The 20266-nt window shown below is 42.2% G+C and overlaps 1 protein-coding gene across 1 annotated transcript in view; it reads left to right on the forward strand.

Annotated features, from left to right (window-relative positions):
- The window catches only part of LOC308105796 (protein unc-13 homolog C-like), a gene marked incomplete at its 5' end in the record, with an annotated part of 229949 nt that overhangs the window by 155346 nt on the left and 54337 nt on the right, over positions 1–20266 (forward strand). Inside the window, 4 exons of the mRNA XM_080456721.1 lie at positions 6347–6473; positions 9982–10078; positions 15380–15523; positions 16723–16800. Of these exons, the coding sequence (XP_080312847.1) occupies positions 6347–6473; positions 9982–10078; positions 15380–15523; positions 16723–16800 (446 nt within the window). The remainder of the gene's footprint in view (positions 1–6346; positions 6474–9981; positions 10079–15379; positions 15524–16722; positions 16801–20266) is intronic.

Raw genomic sequence — 20266 nt, forward strand, 5'->3', positions numbered from 1 at the left:
TTTGTGGGAAGTGGAAATGAGATGGAGTGACTAATCCAACACAATGACTTGTCGTAAAAAGAAAAGCCTTGGAATAATCCTTGTCTCAGCGCAGAAACAGATGCTTTATGCGTTTGAATTCGCTTATCCCCAGGTAAATATATAAAGTGTATGTAAATATTTCCCCTGGGCACTCAAGGGAAGAGACAAGTGTGGCAGGCGCTGTGCTATTCATCAGAGAGTAATCAGGATTAATATGTGACAGCTGGGTGCCATGCCTCGATTTCGATTCGCCTTTGATGTAGAGTGTTTGTGTGCATCTGATTATGTATGTGCGCGCGCGTGTCTCGATGCTGTATTCTGTGTGTGTGTGTGTGTGTGTGTGTGTGTGCGTGTGCGCATGTGCGCGTGCATGCGCGCCTGCTTATCTGTTTTATTTTAGTCCATTTGTGTGTGAGTGTGAGTGGGGGGAGGGGGGTACGTATGTGTGTGTGTGCATAGTACGTGTACATGTATTACTATACTATAAGTACAGTACAGTAGAATTTGAAAATAGCAGATGTACAAGCTCTCTAGCTGCTATTTGCTGCTGTAAGGTTAGGGTTAAAATGGCATTCATAAAATCGCTTTCCTAAAATGTTGCCGTGTCCTCACGAGTATAGTAATATAAACGTGTTTATATAGTTAGGGAATTTTAGCAAGATGTTTGGACCATCTGTGAAAAATGTTACTACCAATAGCTTTCTTCACCAGGTGTCTAGAATCACCTCTCAATTAATTTAAACCCAAATCCTCGTGGAAAATCCTGGAGAGCCAATCAAAGTTAAGGAGCCCAGAGGGCTTGGGTGAATTATTTTCTTATTCATAACTTTGATTGGCTCTCCAGGATTTTCCACGAGGATTTGGGTTTAAATTAATTGAGAGGTGATTCTAGACACCTATAAGAACACATTGGTGAAGAAAGCTATTGGTTGTAATTTTTTACCTAACTAATAGGGATTTCATGCCTCTTCCTCAGTCCTCTGATTTCCTCTCTGTTTCTTCTTTTCGCTCATCTTTATCTTCTATGTCTGTCTTTCCCATCCCAGTGGTGTTTGGGTTTAATATGTTTGTGTTTAACCCATTCAATCCGGGAACGCATCTCTATCATTTTAGATTTCTTTGGCTATTCAAAAATAGCAAGTCTACAAGCTCATAGCGCGGCACCGCGCTATGAGCTTGTAGATAAGCTATATATATTTTGTATAATCTTGAAAATGGGTGCAAATCTTTGAATTTATATATCTTAAAGCGAACATTTGTCAAATATTTTGTTCCAGGGACCTCCAGAAGCAAAGATTTGAGTTACAAATATTCGCTTAAAAATATGTATATATTCAAAGATTTGCTAAAAGTTTCACGATTCAAAAATAATAGCAGACCTGCTATTTTCGAATAGCCAAAGAAATAAAAAATGACACAGAAATGACACAGCGTTCCCGGATAGAATGGGTTAACGTTGTTCCTAATCCCGGCTCCATACGTTCTCCTTTTCATTTTGGCTTCCCGCCACCCCTGATCCCCTCCGTTTGTGTCCCATGATGCTCTCTGACGAATCTGCCAGAGCTAAAAAAAATACATTAAAAAAGCTGTAGTGATATTAGTCTGGCCATGCCAGGCTAGCCATGGCCTGACTTGCTCTTTAGTTGTCCAACATGCTCATAATAAGCCACTCTGAGGACATTCATCATAGAGTGCCTTGCAGAAATCAGAGGGCAGGAATTCAGATGAACAGCGGAGCTAATAAAACCGGGGATAGTAATTATAAGAGACAGGACGGGACGCATCACAAAGCCCCTGGTCTCTCTCTGTCCTCTGTATTACCTCTGACTGCTCTGTCCTCAGCCTTACAGTCGATAACTGTCTTGCGATGTATCCCGGCACGCGCTGTCATTCTGTGGCTTCCTCCATCTGTCTTTTTAACCACTTAAACTCTGTGCTTTGTTGACCAGATTCCCAAGGGTTGTGTACTTACAAAGTGCACTAACTAAATTTGTTGGACACATTGGACTTATTTGTCTCAAAGGTCAAATCAGCCTAAGTATTTGTTTTTCATAAATTTCAAAGTTACTGGACTTTGACTTTGTAGGGCAGTTTACTTGGCCCCCTCCTGTTTTTGCTCAACACTAAATATCTTCACCGTAATTTGCCGTTCTACAAGCTCACAATGTGTCGCAAGGTGATGCATTATGAGCTTGAAGATTGGCTATTTCTGTCAAATATTCCCCCCCGAATAGGGACGTTATAAGGTTCATAGGGCGGATTCAGACTATGGTCCCAGGAGCGCACCCGGTAACACTTGGCAGATGTTGTGATTAGCGTGAACGCTGCGTACCGTTCCCCGGAACTGATCACCGTACCATACCTGGGAACGCCTGGGGAGGTAGTCTGGGGTCCTATTCATGTGTACTCTGGTACGGAACACAGCAATGTGAAAACCATCCGTTCCAATGACACATTATTTTAACTGTTCTTCTGATAGTTCTACTTGAAAGTTGACAAGAAATAATAATCCCGCTTGTGTTTGAGTAGCACGACCATGAAAAAACATAAATAAACTAGAAAATGTGCTCCTCGGAGCACAAGTCTCCGCCAGCAGACCCGTGCTATTTTAATCAAATGAAATCACTTACCCTATCTTTAACCATAGTTCTCTAGGAATGTTCTAATTCTTACTTAAAATAGAACATGTTACTATATCATAGCAATTATATTATCATAACAATAACTAATGAGATACAGTAGGGTAAAAGATATATCTTTTAGTTAAACAAAAAGTTCTTTGTTAAAAGGTGAATGTTAAAGTAATTTATGTACCCCTGAGATGAGGAACAATGTCAGAGACATTGATGTTGGTTGTCAACATGACTCTGGCCCCAACTGCTACAGACACGACCTCCCGTAAGCCTCCTGTATGCGATGGGTTGCTTGATAGTGTAACATTAACTAGTCCTGTCTTACAATCTTTTTGTGAATCAATTGCAGTGATGTTGGATATTTTTGTTGGCAACTTTATTAGCTTTTCGCCATTGTGTGAATATGTGGCTGCATTTGTTCTGAAGACATGCAATGCGTCACTTGGGTATGAGGGATCTGTTTTAGAGACGATTCTGGTGTGTAGCAGTGCAAAGTCTTCTGCACAGCATGTGTTTGTACGAACTCTCATAAGCAGTTCTGCAAAGGGTTGGTCATCTTTCTGGCGCATCGTTTCTGTTAGTTCAAATAGTTGGAAGTTTTCTTTCCACAATGAACCATGTAGTCTGACATAGGCATCAGAAGGGGTATCGAATACTTGTTTTGCCATGACTGGTGGTAGTTGGTACAGGTCACCGACTGCAAGGATACTGACATTGCCAAAACGGGACTCTGAGCTGTGTATGCCTGTGATGTCTTGAAGGCGTTTGTGAATGTGATGTAGAAGATCTGCACCCACCATGGAAACTTCGTCAATGATTAGCAGTTTTAGCTTCCCCAGCCGTGAGCGCAATGTATTTAATGCGTCCTGTTGTTAAAGTTGCATTGTGTGATCTCAGCCTCTCCTGTCTAAGCTATTTATATATTTATATTACATATTGTGATGTCACGTGAAACTGACCAATGTTAGGTGTTCTCAGAGGGACACACACACGCACGGACGGGTGATTTGTACTGGAAGGTACTGTTCCAATCAAGACTGATTGATCCTGTCTTACCTCACTTCAAAAACATAAATAAAAACATAAAGTGACTTTATTAGTTATTAGTGATTTTATTTCGTCATGCGTCCCTCTAGCCAATCAAAAGCATTGGTGTCAACATATTGTCACGTGTCACGTGGAGCTTGACCAATGTTAGCTTGGCTAGGGGGGGGGGACACACAGCGGGACGAAGCGAAAACATATTCTCCGCCTCCGGCGGAGACAAAAACACATGTGTAGCGCGCGCTGCCGCTGGGATAAAGATACCAAGGATTAGTCCGTGACATCACTGTGAAGATACCAAGAATGCGTCAGTGACGTCACTGTCATACGATAATTACAGACAACTTTACATTGCGATGTTTCAAAGACTGTCTGCGCCGGCCCGTTGGTTGTGTATTGTTTTGTTATTATTACAACTCAAGACAACGTCAGGAACACAGTCAAACTTTATTATTCACTCTAAACTCTGACTGTGACTCTTCTTCTATAAACTGACATTCTCTATCTCCCAAAGCCCCACAGTCCACAGCGCCCCTCTGAGGCACATAAGTACCATTACAGTTGAATGCAGTGTACTCGGGTACGGAAGAATCATGGCCAATGTGAATGCTGGCCAGTGGGGAGTGGGCAATCGTTCTCGGGAATGGTTCGAATCAATCAGACCCAGTCTGAATCTCCCACAATCCCATGCTGTCTGGTTACCCTTGTGTCTCTTGTACTTTATTTAATCTCATATTACAAGTATTTTTTTATTCATCACTCTGTTTTGTTCTTCACAGTTTATTCCCTCTCGTCTTTCACTTTGTTTCTGCCATCTTTTGTGACGATCACCTCGTTTTTCCCCTCCGCTCTGCTGCGCCCTGTTTTCATTTTGTTTCGTCTTGTCTTGTCATGGCCTCTCCTCTCCTCTCCTCTCCTCTCCTCTCCTCTCCTCTCCTCTCCTCTCCTCTCCTCTCCTCTCCTCTCCCCCTAATAATAATACTAATAATAATAACTTGAATTTATATAGTGCCTTTCAAAAACCCAAGGACGCTTACCATTACAAAAATCCCCTCCCCTCTCCGCTCTTCCCCTCCCCTCTCCTCTTCTCTCCCTCTCCCTCCCCTCTCCTCTTCTCTCCCTCTCCCTCTCCTCTCCTCTCCTCTCCTCTCCTCTCCTTTCCTCTCCTCCAGGGGGTTTCCAGAGAGCTTTCTGTTTTGTCAGTGTCTTAAGCGGTCAGAAGTAAATGACTCACCCGTCATGTCGATGCATCCTGGAAACCGTTTTGGTTTCAATTTATTTTTGCAGCCATCCAAATGCTCTGCAATGTTCTGCAATCCTTTTCAGAGCCTCTGCTTTATTTATTCTTTACATTGTTCCATTTTCTTCGAGGCTTTACATAAGTCAGTCAGCCTTTTTACTGTATATATCAGGCTACAGTATTAGGGGGTCTCAGCCTTACCTCTCTGCTCTCTTTTGTTTGTGCCTGCTATAGGCTTGATTTATACTTACTTGTGTGTGAGTGTGGCATACCAAAAATAGCAGATCTACATGCTTGTGGGCTTGTAGATCTGCTATTTTTGGTGTGCGACAGAAGCGTCCAGCTAAGTACTGTATAAGTCTGGCTATAGATACAATCGTGTGTGTGTGTGTGTGTGTGTGTGTGTGTGTGTGTGTGTGTGTGTGTGTGTGTGTGTGTGTGTGTGTGTGTGTGTGTGTGTGTGTGTGTGTGTGTGTGTGTGTGTGTGTGGTGAAGGATGAATTGTTGGTGTGAGGAGTTAAAATGCTACTAACACCCTGGCAGATGCACAGTAACACCCTCAGTATTAATTTGTCAATTTATGCACATTCTCAGAGTTAAATGAGGATGTTAAAGATGTGCTGCTATTTGTCCCCAAATGTTTTATACCGAGTATAAAAACAAATATAAAGTATTTTATATTTGTTTCCTGGTTGTACAGAACTTTGGTTCAACGCTGTTGTTTTAAATGTGGAATAAAATGCATGGATAAAATCAAGCTTGCCCCTGCCTACATGTGTATTTAACTTAGCTTTGTGAGCTAGTTTTCCCAAGTTGCAATGTGGCATGCTGTAGCTCTGAACTGAATTAACACTTAACCACTTAAAGGAGTACTGTAGTTCACCCAAAAAATTACTTATTTTCTATCAATTACACACCCCAATGAAGCCTTGAATTCATGGAGATTTGTTTTTTTTGTGTCGCATTCCTAAGCCAATAATTTGATGAGCGGGTCATCAGTTAGTTGGAGACTCAGTAGGAGTCTCTGCCGGTCATCAAATTATTGGCTTGAATGCGACAAAAACTAAACAAATCACCATGAATTCAAGGCTTCATGGTGTGTGTAATTGAGAGAAAATAAGATTTTTTTTGGGGTGAACTACCCCTTTAAACCCCAGCATCGGTATTACATCTTACAACGTGTCGGTCCGCTATTTTCAGCAAGCTTTCCCCACACAATAAAAGAAAACAGAGAAGACACTATATAGCTAGAGCCCTGAGTGAGAGACAACCATATGGGGTTTTAAGTTGGTTAATTAATGTGTGTCCGAGGATGTGGGTCACTCGGAGCTCCCGGGGGGACCATGTGTGCGTTCTGTGTGTTAACGTGTTTGTGTGTGTGTTTTTTTCTTCCCCGCTTGCGTTGCAGAACATGACAAGCACCGCCTATGCAAGAGCACCGAGTACATGAATCTGCACTTCAAAGTTAAATGGTTCCACAACGAGTACGTACGAGGTTTATCGGCCTTCAAGGATGTTCCTCCTGAGTACTCCCTGTAAGTGTCCAATGCACACACGCACGCACGCACGCACGCACGCACGCACGCACGCACGCACGCACGCACGCACAGTGATGGAAGAAGTACTCACATGTTTTACTTCAGCAAAAAGTATCAATACTGCAATGTACTGTAGATTTACTCTGTTACAAAGTAAAAGTACTGCATAAAAATTGGACTTGAGTCAAAGTACAAAAGTATCGGCAACAAAATATACTTAAAGTACCAAAGTAAAAGCACTCATTATGCAGAAATGTCCCATTTCAAAAAGTTTTCAAAATGTATCTTTTGAAAACAGCAGATCTACAAGCTCACAATGCGTCGCACCATGACGCATTGTGAGCTTGTAGATCGGCTATTTTCAAATTGCCGGAATGTATATAGGGCTGAAGTGGTTAATGTATGTTTTGAAATAATAATCAAAATCTACAAAATAACTAGTATCTAAAGTTTCATATAATTGTAGTGGAGTAAAACATACAATATTTGCCACTGAGATGTAGTGGAGTACTGTAGAAGTAAAATTATTGAACATTGTAAATACTCAAGTAAAGTAAAAACATTGTACTTAAGTACAGTACTTGAGTAAATGTACTTACAGTACTGTAGTTACTTTACATCACCGTGTGTGCACACACACACACACACACACACACACACACACACACACACACACACACACACACACACACACACACACACACTTGTTTACTTGTGAGGACATCAACATTTTAGAACAGCAATTTTACCAATGCCATTATTATAGTTTTTTTGCCTTATCCTTTTACATTACCCTAAAGCTGGGATAAAGTTGGGATTCCACAGTATACAGTAGTTTAGTTCAGAGCTTCTCAACCCTTTTAATTTCAAGGATCTCCAGTTTGATTAGCATTAGGCCAGCATGGACCTAGCCTGGCATGGCCAGACTATTATCACTTCCTAGATATTAGTCTGGAATCTCTGTGTGGAACCTGCATTTCCAAGGGGCGAGAGTTACAGACCCATAAGGGTCCATTTGGACCCCCTGGTGGTCCCCGGGCCCGACGTTGGGAACCAGTGCAATAGACAGGGGTGCACATAACTGGTGCGCAGGTGCGCATGCGCACCCAAAATAAATAATGCGCGGCACATCAGACGACGCGAGGCGCTTTTGCGTACCAACAGCTGGGACAGGAATTTCCAAGCTTTTATTTTTTAGCAAAACTAAAAAATAAAAGCCTGGAGATCGAGGCTAGGAATTTACTTCCTTAAGCCACACTCACACAATCACGCTAAAGCACGCGTCGGCCCCATGTACAGCCATTAGGCGCAGGGGTAGGGGACACATGCTGCACGTGATTGTGTGAGTGTTGCCTCGCATCCTGACACACAGATACGCTGCGACTCGCAGCACGCTGCACGCAGCCAGCAGCAGTGTTAGAGGCACTCGTCACCGATGATGAACGCACCGTGATGCAAAATATGCCGTGAACGTCCCAATCTGGCGGATAAAAGCAGCGCAGCACAGGGCACCAACCTTGAGGGGTTCACCAAACGGCGTGAAAAAAAAAAGCGGTGAAAAACGGCGGAATTTGGAAGCAGACGGGGACGGGGGACGGGACCAGTTATTTGGTGAGCACCAAGTCACATCTCCAGGTGCTCTTCTGAGTACTAGACCTAAAAAGTTATGTGCACCCCTGGCAATAGAGTATGAGTATTGCAGTATTGCAGAGTTCTCAAATTCATCCCAAACCCGACCGACGTTTTCGTGCCGGACCGGACCGGAGATGTATGCTAATTAGTCGGGCCGGGCCGAGCCTTAGGTTCCATGAATAGAAAAATATATATAAGCAGATCTACAAGCTTGAAACTGGTCGACCTTGCAGATCTGACGCTTTTGTGTGATGCTGTAGTATGATCAAGTAGGGCATTCATTTACGGAAAAACACAAAAAGTTAGAATATGCAGAGATAATAGGTTTCTGCCCGACAGCAACAATATACAGTAGCAGGTGTTCAGTTGTTGCATTGTTGGAGCGAGTACAGCAGTGCAGGGTGAGCTGCATGTGTGTGTATGCCCCGCCCCCTCCCATCCACTGTGCCAGTCTATTAGCGTAATGACTTGTCTGCCCTCCCCATAGCTGTCATTCACACACTATACCCCCAGCACCATTGATTCTCCAAGACGCGCCCACGCACACACAAACACACAAACACAGACGCACACGCACACACATACACATACACACGGGTACACAGAGGCACGCACGCATTCACTAGCACACGCACACACACACGCACACACACACACGCCCTCACACTTTCTCTCTCTCTCTCTCTCTCTCTCTCTCTCTCTCTCTCTCTCTCTCTCTCTCTCTCTCTCTCTCTCTCTCTCTCTCTCTCCCTCCCTCCCTCCCTCCCTCCCTCCCTCCCTCCCTCACTCTCACTCTCTCTCTCCCCCCTCTCTATCTCCCTCACTCTCACTCTGTCCCCCCCCACCCCCTCCCTCTCTCTCTCTCTCTCTCTCTCTCTCTCTCTCTCTCTCTCTCTCTCTCTCTCTCTCTCTCTCTCTCTCTCTCTCTCTCTCTCTCTCTCTCTCTCTCAAACACCCACCTTGTGTATTGGGCTGTTCCCTGCTGTAGCAGATGCCCTCATACTGGGGTGCTGGTAGGTGGGTGGGTGGGGGGGGGTGCCTCTGAGGACACACTCCACCGCTACATTAAACCAGAGAAATGGGAAAGTGAATCAGACACACAGTGCCATTATTATTCTGCTAGCAACTGTATTTCCTCCTCTCCTCCCCCGATTCATCTGTTCTGTCCTCTCACCGTCCTCTTGCCCTCCTCCATCCAATTACTCCACAGGCTCAAACCTGTGTCCAGATCGTTTGTACTTATACTTTATTTTGTTGCTGTCGGGAAGAAACCTCTTATCTCCATATTTTAACTTTTTGTGTTTTTTCGCCCTACTTGATAATACTACAGCGTCACACAAAAGCATCAAAAGTAGCAGATCTGCAAGTCTGCAAGCTCATTTTTGCATTTTGATCTGCTACTTTTGCTATTGTTGAATTTGAATCCTGAAAAGTAACAGTTCTGGACATATGAGGTTTCCACCCGAATTATAAAGCCCTTACAAACACCCTGCTAAGGTTAAATGTTATTATTGTTGATAAATATTAAGAACACGTTGTTTTATTCCACACTTGGCAGTAGGGGTGCAACAGTTATTCAAACTAATTGATTTAATCAATTACAGAAAATGTCACACCCAGTGTGAAGTAAGCAGTGCCTCACGCCCAGGTGTTGTAAATACTCCTAATTAAAGATTAGGCAGGCTGCAGCTGTTGCTCTCACTCTCTCTGTATATAAGTGTAATAAGTTGCAGCTTTGTTTTGCAATCATTTGCAGCTGTTTATGCCATACTCATACTTAAATACATACATACAAACACACAAAGTCATATGTAGAAGTAGGCTACAGCACCGCTTTAGGTGTGACAGGTGACGGTGGCTTCTGTCTTTCCAGGTGGTTTGAGCCGTTTGTCATCCAGTGGTTGGACGAGAATGAAGATGTTGCCATGGACTTCCTGAACGGGGCTCTGGAACGGGACAAGAAGGATGGAGTGAGTACACCTATAACCACCTATACACTGCAAAGTAGGGCTTTCACCAATCACCATGACATTTTACTTGATGATTCATTGGGTTTTTGGCATGAAATGTAAATAGAAATTTACATTTCTGTTTACCTTTTATGCTTTGTAAACAAAAACTTGCACGGGACAGACTTGACAAACAACTTCAATAATACAAAGAAATTACTGACGATGACTACCAATAAACACAATAAGTAATAAGTAGGCCACATTTAATAATGTTTTGTTTTCAAAATGTGTAAATATAAATTAATAAATAAATAGTGAAAATAGCAGATTTACAAGCTCACAACATGTGTGACGTGTTGTGAGCTTTTAGATCAGCTTTCTCTGCTATTTTTGAAAATGTTTGAACTTGTACACACATATTTCTACAGATGAGTGGAACTCTTCTGATGATTATGAAAAAAATATTCTCTCAAATAATTGCGATCGGGGCAATTATGTAATAACTGTGACAGGCCTACTGCTGCGTTTTAAGAGCTTCATAACTTACTGGGGAGGAAAACAGCATCCTGCTTACAAGTACATTTAGGTTGGAAAAAGGTCAAAACTGTCAACATTGTTTATTGTTTATTAAGGATCCCCATTAGTCTTCTACACCGTCCGTAGTGGAGACTATTCTTCCTGGGGTCCAAGTAAAACACATCACAATACAAATCATAACATGCAGTACAACATAATCAATGATAGTGAACAAAAACACAAACTTAGAGAACAAAATTTAGATTAACAGTAAAATAAGAATTAAAAACAAAATAGGCTTGTCTGTCTGAAAATACCAAAAATACTAACAATCTAATCTAATTTCCTTTATGATTATTGCTTCCTTAAAGGGATAGTTCACCCAAAAAAACAGTTTGTTTCTATCGATTAGTCACCCCATGGAGACTTGAAATGTATTTCTTGTTAGAGTCAAATGTGGGGGGAGTACATCCCAGAATGCTATGGCTCTGTACATTACTGTTTTCTTAAGTGCATTGGTTCTGGGCAGAGATAAAGTAAAGTGACCATTTGGGAACATTGGGAACAATACAGTGACAGAATAAAATGCGGAACATAATGTGAGTGAAGACAGGTAAATGGAAAGGCACAACTCCTAAATGGCAATAGATTGAATTGCCTGAGTCCATCTGAGTCCAACAGACGGACTCACGTCCCGTGTGTGTGTGCGTGCGTGTGTGTGTGTGTGTATTGGACTAGACTAGAGTGTCACGCATAACATGTCGCATCGCGACGTTAAGGTGAAAGTGGTTAATTTTGTGCTTGTGACTAAATAATAACTTCACTGGATACATACAGTAGTAACGCATGTTCTTTTTTTTCCATTTCCTGAGAAGTCACAGTGTTGGAGATACTTTACAAGGTTTCCACCCGACAGGGTTGTTATATCAAGGCTTGCAATATCAGGGGAAAAGTTAAAATACGGAGAAAAGAGGTTTCTGCCCGACAGCAACGATATTATAGAATGTGTGTGCCTTTCCATCTATGCACCATTAGACATTAGAGACAGTGTTGCTAACATCTTCCTAACCCTAGTCATTGGCCCCCTGCTGCTATAGCAGACTAATGAGTACCTTAAAAGCGTGACACTCTTTTTTTCTCACCGCCACCAAGTTAAACATGCTTTTAACTTTGAAGCTGTGCACTCTGGAGATGCTCCCAGCGCTGTGGGAGACTTGTACCAGCTGAGATCTGTCTCACACACTAGCCTGTTTCCATGTCAGGGAACCCTAAATTGACTTTGATTAAGGCCGTGGACCCCCATCACAAATGAATGTGTCCTAATAGACCCTGATATGAACACGTGCTTTGGATTAAAAGTAGAAAAATGACTTTGCCATACCACAAATAAGGCGAAATAGCCAGTCTGCACTCTCACAGCGTCGCCGTGAGCTTGTAGATCTTGTATAGCTATCTTCGCAACCATTTGTACACTCTCTGAGTTACAGACCTATAAGGGTCCAGTTAGTTCCTAACTATCAATCAATTTAGCTGGGGAACCCCCTCGAGGACCCCTAGTGGGGGGGTCCCCGGACCCCACTTTTAGAACCACTGCTCAACACTGGCCTCCCCTGTAAATACGTGGCTTTATTTCCGCTGACAGCAAAGCAAACAGTGGTTAGTGAATGTAGTGATAGGTTGTTTACAGGAACTGGGGGGTTCTAAAGATTTTGGCCTCTAGCCCGGTCACACCATTATGGCTGTCAAGTCTTTGCTCAACAGCTCAGCGTTCCGTTCGCACTCGGGCTGTTGAGGGTGATTTTTCACCGAGCGCACACAGACTGAAAGTTATTACCTGCGGGGCTAACAGGCTAGTAAAACTCCCACTCCTGGGCAGTTGGTTGACTTTGAACTCTGTGTTAAGTACATTTGAACGTTTTATTCGAGGTATTCTCCCACTGTTTGTTGCAGCTGCAGTCAGGCAAACGCCTACGCTGCCACAGAGCCACCACAGAGACACTCACACAGAGCTATCGGAGCTCCTCCGGACAAGGACACAACTGTCTTTGTCGTCTCTGTCGGGTGGAAACCTCATACAGTAGTACTGTATGTCCCAAACCTGTTACTTTTCGGGGTTCAAATTCAAAAATAGCAAAAGTAGCAGATCTGAAAGCTCGAAACGCGGTGTAGAGCGACGCGTTTTGAGCTTGTGGTTCAGCTACTTTTAATGCTTTTGTGTGACGCTGTAGCATGGTCAAATAGGGCATTAATTTACGAAAAAACACAAATAGTTAGAATAGTGGAGATAATGGAGATAAGAGGTTTCTGCCCGACAGCAACGTTATCGATTCACATAGTTAATTGTTTTGGAAACACAGCGCTAGTGTGGGGGGCTCCTTTCACACTGTTCCACACAGAGATTCCAGACTAATATCTAGGCAGTGATATAAGTCTGGCCATGCCAGGCTAACAATGTTGAACATTGATCCAAAGGACAAATATTTCTTTCCGACAATGTTTGTACACATTCATCATCCAGTTTACCTTATGAAACTGAGATGAACAACACAAATCTATGAGTGTCAGATACAATACTGCATAGTAATGTATGTCTGTCTGTCTTTTATTGTCTCCATGAATTGAGTACGTGAGGACCCCATTTGAAACAAGCCATTGCGGCTTTCCTGGGCGATCCATTTTAGTTGACCTTGTATTGTAAACTGTACTTCCATGTGCTTTTTCTCTGCAAACTTCTGAATAAAGCATTCAATCAATCGATCAATATTCAATCCACGCTGTGCAGAAAAAGATGTGGCGATTGGCAAGTTTATCGTAAAATAATCATATTCTGTTAAAATGACCAATAACTCACGACCAATAATAATTTTCAACTTAAAAGTGAGGATACGGAATTTGAAGTGTTTAAACTAGCAACATGTTCAGAAGCATCTTCCATAAAACCCTAATGGCCTTGGGATATTAACCCTTTCAGACCGAGAACGCATCTGTGTCATTTTAAGATTTCTTTGGCTATTCAATTTTTTTTTATTGTATTTAATGTTTTTCATTTTCCAAAAGAAATATACAAAATAAATGAAAAAGGTTATCGAAAAAACACGGCCCCCTCGCGTAGGAGGGCAGGGTGAGTCACCAGAACCAAGGACGGGTGTTTTTGATGAATCTAACACTAAAAATGGAGTTTGAAGTTATAATGGGTTTGTATAAGAAGGGGGCGTGTCTGATAAAATGACTCTAAATAGTGAATCAAGCAACTTAAAAATGGTCTGGGGGGCTGACAAAAGCCTGAGTAGACGATAAAATGACCCAAAGTTTTTTTGAAAGTGAAATATCCCTTTAATGGGTTAATAAAAGCAAAGGTGAGTGAAAACACTCGAAAATCTCTGGCAGTGGCGTGGCAAAACAATGTTTTATTTATGTCAGTTAAAGAGTTATTATGGGGGCCGCAGACTGTGATTTCTTCACCTGGTTGACTTGGCAGTGCGTAGAACAGCAGGAACAATATTACTAAAACATCATAACTCTACTTATTATGTTAATTGTTTCGGAAACACAGCACTAGTATGGGGGGGAGGGGGGGGGGACACCTTTCCCAAATCGCACATTGGGAGTGGGACAGCTTTTTATGTTGTTTGTGCCGCCATCTTTAGCGTTGTTATGATGTTCCCGTTCTGTCTCCTCTGTATCATACTTGTCTGTGGTGGTGTTGCTTGTGCAGGTAGATACTGTACTCAGGTGTTAGATGTTAGCATCACAGCTGTGTAGCTGCCATTGTTAGCAGCTGCTGCAACTCAGACTGACGGCATGGGGCTCTGTGAGGAGTGATGTAGACATGCAGTAATTGCCTTGTTGATGCACTGTCCTCTGTGCTCTCCTAAAATAAAGTGCTAGCTGCCATTACCAACTGTTGATAGGCCTCAGGATCTAATATTCCTTCCTATCCCTGCTCTCTCTCTCGCTCTCTCTCTCTCACACTCTTCTTTATCTTTCTTTGAGTGAAGCAGAGAGTGTTGTTCATGCAAATGTGCAAAATAAGGCACCCAAGTATTTATGCAAATACTTTTCAAGGGTTTGTGATGTGCATACTGTAGATACTCCACGAGGGGTAGCGCCACACATTTTGTTCCACGCAAAGTTAAAAGCCATATTGGAAAGGCCTCTTTTTTGTATTCTGCAGCTATTGCATGAGTTGCCTCTACCGTCACAAAATTGATTGGGTCTACTTCAAAGTCCTCCCTAAAGAGTTTTCTAAATACCATATCGTCTCGATTTTCGAAACTACATTTCATGTATTTTATTGTTTTTAACTGTATTTATGGGACCACAATGGAAATAAGCCTCTGGGCTTTCTTGTGCCATCCTTTTGACTAAAATGTGCATATGTTTTGTACATGCTGTGTATACACACATATTATTTGTACAATGAATAAATCAATCAATCAAAAAACATTCTCACTAACTATTCCTCTCTCTCTCTCTCTAATCTCTGCAACCCCATACAACCCCTGAACTGCCTTGGACATACTCTCCCTCTCTCTACCTCCCCAACTCCATCTCTCTCTCTCTCTCTCTCTCTCTCTCTCTCTCTCTCTCTCTTTCACTCCTTCCTTCTCCCTACTCTGTCCCTCTCCGCTTTCTCTTCATATTTCTCCTTCATCTACTCTACATATCCTACTTTAGATAATCCTTCTCCTGTCACAACGGCTCACACATCTTGCTGCTGTGTTTGCACATTGTTGTACTTCACCCCAACAGATATGGGACGTTTTTTTTGACACTCTGCTTGTGTGTTTATTTCTCCTACAGTTCGTACAGACCTCCGACCACGCCCTGTTCTCCTGTTCTGTGGTGGACGTGTTCACGCAGCTCAACCAGAGCTTCGAGATCATCAAGAAGCTGGAGTGTCCCAACCCACAGGCACTCGCTCACTTCATGTGCCGCTTCGCCAAGGTCAGTCTGAGGTCACCACCAGGTGGGGGACACTGACATAACGTCGCTGTTGTTAGGTAGAAACCTCTTATCTCCATATTCTAACTTTTTGTGTTTTTTTGTAAATTAAAAAAGTAGCAGATCCACAAGCTGTTCGCGTCGCGTTTCAAGCTTGCAGATCTGCTACTTTTGAAACTTTTGAATTTGAATTCTGAAAAGTAACAGTTTTGGACATGAGGTTTCCACCCGACAGAGACGATAAGTATAATTACTTGAGTATTTAGCCTACTCGAGTATTTGTATACTTTCACTCCTCTACATTTCAAAGACACTACTTTTAAACCATTTCTAGGAAGGGTAAAAAGTACATTATGAATTAACCCGCTTAGTTCAAACATAGAGCTTGTAGATCTGCTATTTGCACTGTTATTGATATTTCTGGGAAATTTTAGATTTTGGGGGGCGAAATGTCTAAATTGCATTGATACATGCATTGATTTTATCAATACATTGATGCATTGATAAATACCATAAATTAACTTTGTAATTATGTACTCCACTTAAAGTACTCCAGTGCTTTAACTCAAGTAGAAATTTTACATGGCAACTTTCACTTGTAGTTTAGTAATGTTTTATAAGGTGTCTCTGTCGGGTGGAAACCTCATTATATCCAAAACTGTTACTTTTCAGGATTAAAATTCAAAAGCATCAAAAGAAGCAGATCTACAAGCTCAAAACGTGTCGCGAAGCGACGCGTTTTGAGCTTGTTGATCTGCTACTTTTGATGCTTTTGTGTGACACTGTAGGATGGTCAAGTAGGGCGTTAATTTACGAAAAAACACAAGAAGTTTAATTATGGAGATAAGAGGTTTCTGCCCATCAGAGATGATATATATATATATACTGTATATACTTTGACTCAAGCACTGGAGTTGGGTTCTTTCTCACACCCACTGGTCACGACCCCTCCAAAGTAATTCTCTTACAGACGGCAATAATTCACACTAGAACAGTTTGATCTCAGAGACTTGATTCACGTGGGTATTTATTGTCCTTTATTTCATTATTTTTTCTCCTCCTTCTTGGTCTGTCTGGTTATTATTACGTTTTGACTGCTGGGGGGGGTGTTCGCCGAGTGCCAGCGATCTAATAATAGAGTACAGCAAACAGACGGCAATTATAAAGTCGGCATGACTCTCTCTCTCCTTTCTCCCCCACAGACTATCAACAAAGTTCTTCTGCAATACGCCGCAATCATATCCAAGGACTTTCACTTGCATCTAAGCAAGGAGAATGTGGTACGTGTTTTTTTTTTTACTTCTTCCAGTTTTCTCTTAACCCATTAAGGCCTGAGGTTCCGATTATACAAAAACAGTTTTCTGAAAAATGTATGTTACTATATCAGCAATCTGGGAACCCATCGTCAAATAAAAAGGTAAAACAGCGCCCTCTGCTGTTTTTAACTTTTTCATTTGACTCTGGGCGGAGCTGTACGGAGGACCCATGGTCAAGGGAAACCAGGGTTTTGGTCTGCCCTCAGCCTTCCACTCCCGGTGGTGCGCCTATGTTTTCATTCCCACTAACAATATTTCTCCACGGAACACTAACACCATTTCTCCCAAAGAACATGGATCGTTTTGGTTATAAGCCCACTTGTTTCTATGATGAAAGAGCAAGTTAAAATGTTACTAACTTTCTGTGGTTTTGTCGGCTCCGAGGACGCTATTGTTAAATGAGGTTCAGTTTGTTTCCAGTGGGAAGCGAGCCGCACAAATGTAAATCCCGCCCACTACATTTGATTGGGTAAAGCGCGGCGTGCTTCCTGATCTGAAGGCACGCCCACTTGTAGCCAATGTGTATAGGTTGTCAAAACGGCTCCCGACAGATCCAAGCGCAGCTATGGATCTGTTCTTGAGAGATTACTATATCAGTGGTTCTTTTTCATGTTAAGGACCCCCAAAATTATATGTATTTGGCCGCCGACCCTCATCTGAAAATGTTTTGTTCCAGGGACCCCCAGAAGCAAAGATTTTAGTTAAAAATGGTTGCTTTAAAAATACATATATTCAAAGATTTGCTAAAATGTTCATGATTTTTCAAAAATAGCAGATCTACAAGCTCATAGCGCGGCACTCAGTGCCGCGCTATGAGCTCGTATATCTGCTATTTTTGAATAGCCAAGAATGTTTAAAAATGACACACAGATGTGTTCCCGGTCTTAATAGGTTAATAGAATACATTGGTTTGCAGTGCAATTCATGGTGGCCAGAATGGAAAATAACGTAAAGCCTCTCGCTGGTGTTGCCATGGTTACCATTATCTGTCAGGGTGGCAGGCGTTAGAATGTTTTTTAGAGCACTGCTGGTTTTAAAGTTGTTTGAGGACCCCCAGGGGTTGTTGAGGGGGTTCCGGGGGGTCCCCAACAAAATATGTTAATGTAGCATCAAAATCGGATCAACCACTTTAACCCTATATTCTGTACATCATCAGCTATTTGGGAAATAGCTGATGCGTCCTGCATCGCATTGTTACGTGCTGTGGGTTTGTAGATCTATTTTCAACAAATCTTGAAAAGTTTTTGAAAAATGTTAACAACACAAATCTTGTATGAGGGTCCCGGCATGGCACAACATATTTTCAGATGGGGGTCTGTGGCCCCCATCTTAATATTAATGTGGGTGTCCTTGATGAGAAAAGGTTTGAGAATCACTGTAACTTTGAGAGTTTATTTAACAATGAGGATTTCACAGTGTTGATTGAGGTTCCAGTATAGTTCAGTTCAGTGAGTCTCAACCTCTTTAATTTCAAGGACCCCCAGTTCGGCAAGTATTAGGCCACAGCCCCCCAATTGATACTGTTTTATTTTGTTGCTCTGGAACCCAAATGTAGACTGACAGTCCTCAGTGTTAATCTGACCGTGTACAAATGGAACCAAAGAGACCTGTAAGGGCTCATTTGGCAGGTGGTTCCATTTGTACACTGTCAGAGTTGTAGACCTGTAAGGCAGTGGTTCTCAAACTTTTTCATGTCAAGGACCCCCAAATTGATATGTATTTGGCCGCAGACCCCCCATCTGAATTATTTTTTGTTCCATGGACCCCCAGAAGAGAAGATTAGATTGATGCAGCATTTTCCAATACTTTCAAGATTAGTTTTTTAAAATATTCAAAAATAAAAGATCTACAAGCTCGCTGTGAGCTTGTATATCTGCTATTTTTTAGCAGCCTCATTTTGCTGGGGACCCTCCTGAAACCCCCCCAAGGACCCCTGGGGGTCCCCGGACCCCACTTTGGACCCCTGGTGGGCAACCAGGGCCTGACGTTGAGAAGAACCACAGTTTTAGAGCTCTGGTAGCTGTGCGCTGTCTTCTTTAATGCTCCCAACAAAGCGTCTCTATTAAGTGGGAGGCAATTATTCATGGGCTGGCCCTTAGCTATTGTGGGGAAAGTCATTGGTATTTTGCGGCGCGCCCGTCTATTGTTTAATGTGACGGATGACACAGCACGGAGACTTCTGCTGCCCTAATTATCCACACTGGCCCTCTGAAGTTATAATGTGGATAGGTCTAATAGACAGCCCGTTTTTTACCCTCCTAGCGTGGGAGACACATGTTTCTGTGCAATGTTGACAGGGCCGCCGCCTGTCAGACACAGACAAATATGCGGTGACTCCAGTCACCGCATATTTGTCCCCGAGAAAATTGTGAGAACTATTTTTTTTTGTAGAGATGGCTAGGAACGAGTGGGAAAAAAAGAAGGCAAAGACAAACATGGTATATGCCAAAAGGGTCTTGCAGGTAGATATTGTATAATGAAGGAGACGGTGGAGTACCGTGATGTCAACACGTAGACTTGTTGACATTACGTTTGAACCCACGCCTCAGGTTTGAATCCCACATCTGATACCGCGTATAATGAAGGAGACGGCGACACCGTGAAGTAACGCAATGTCAACAAGTTTACTAGTAACCAGGAAGTCACATACAACTAATGCATCATGGGTACTGTAGTCTATGCACTACTGCTACAGATATGCTTATTAAACCATGGGTGATTGGTTTGTCCAGGAACCAACTCTAATGGCTCTTTTCCCACGATGATGAAGGGTCACCCAGAACCTTCCATAACCTGAAACCTGAACCTGTGTGAAGTCCTATGGTTACCATTATAACCACAACCACCCCTGAAGGGGGAGGCACGTAACACAAAACTCACAAAAAAGATGTGAAAATGTAATGTAATTACAATCACAATCCAAGTCATTGGGGTGGAAAAAGTACTCAGGTATTTTACTTAAGTAAAAGTAGCAATACCACAATATAAAAATACTCTGTTACAAGTAAAAGGCCTGTGTTGAAAAAGTACAAAAGTACAAAAGTATTGGCATCAAAATGTACTTAAAAGCACCAAAAGTAAAAGTACTAAAATGTTTGAAAATAGCAGATCTACAGTACAAGCTCACAACGCGTCACGATGCGACACGTTGTGAGCTTGTAGATCGGCTATCTACACTCATGGTCTAGAGAGATGTGCAATTGCAGCTCTGTTTTTACACACCAGTGGGCTGGGTCACGAGTATAAATACACAATTGTGTAATGTGTCCTGAAATTTGTAATATCATTTTAAAAGGTTTAAGACATTTAACATTTTTAAAAGAAAGAAAAACATTCCCTACATGCCATCACATATTTTTTTTAGGAATGTTGTCGTTGTTTGTTTTGGGGTACAGAATGAGTATAAAATCCGTCATTACTGACTGAGAGC

Source organism: Gymnoscopelus braueri (assembly GCF_963280865.1).
Source record: "Gymnoscopelus braueri genome assembly, chromosome: 1".
Taxonomy (NCBI): Eukaryota; Metazoa; Chordata; class Actinopteri; order Myctophiformes; family Myctophidae; genus Gymnoscopelus; species Gymnoscopelus braueri.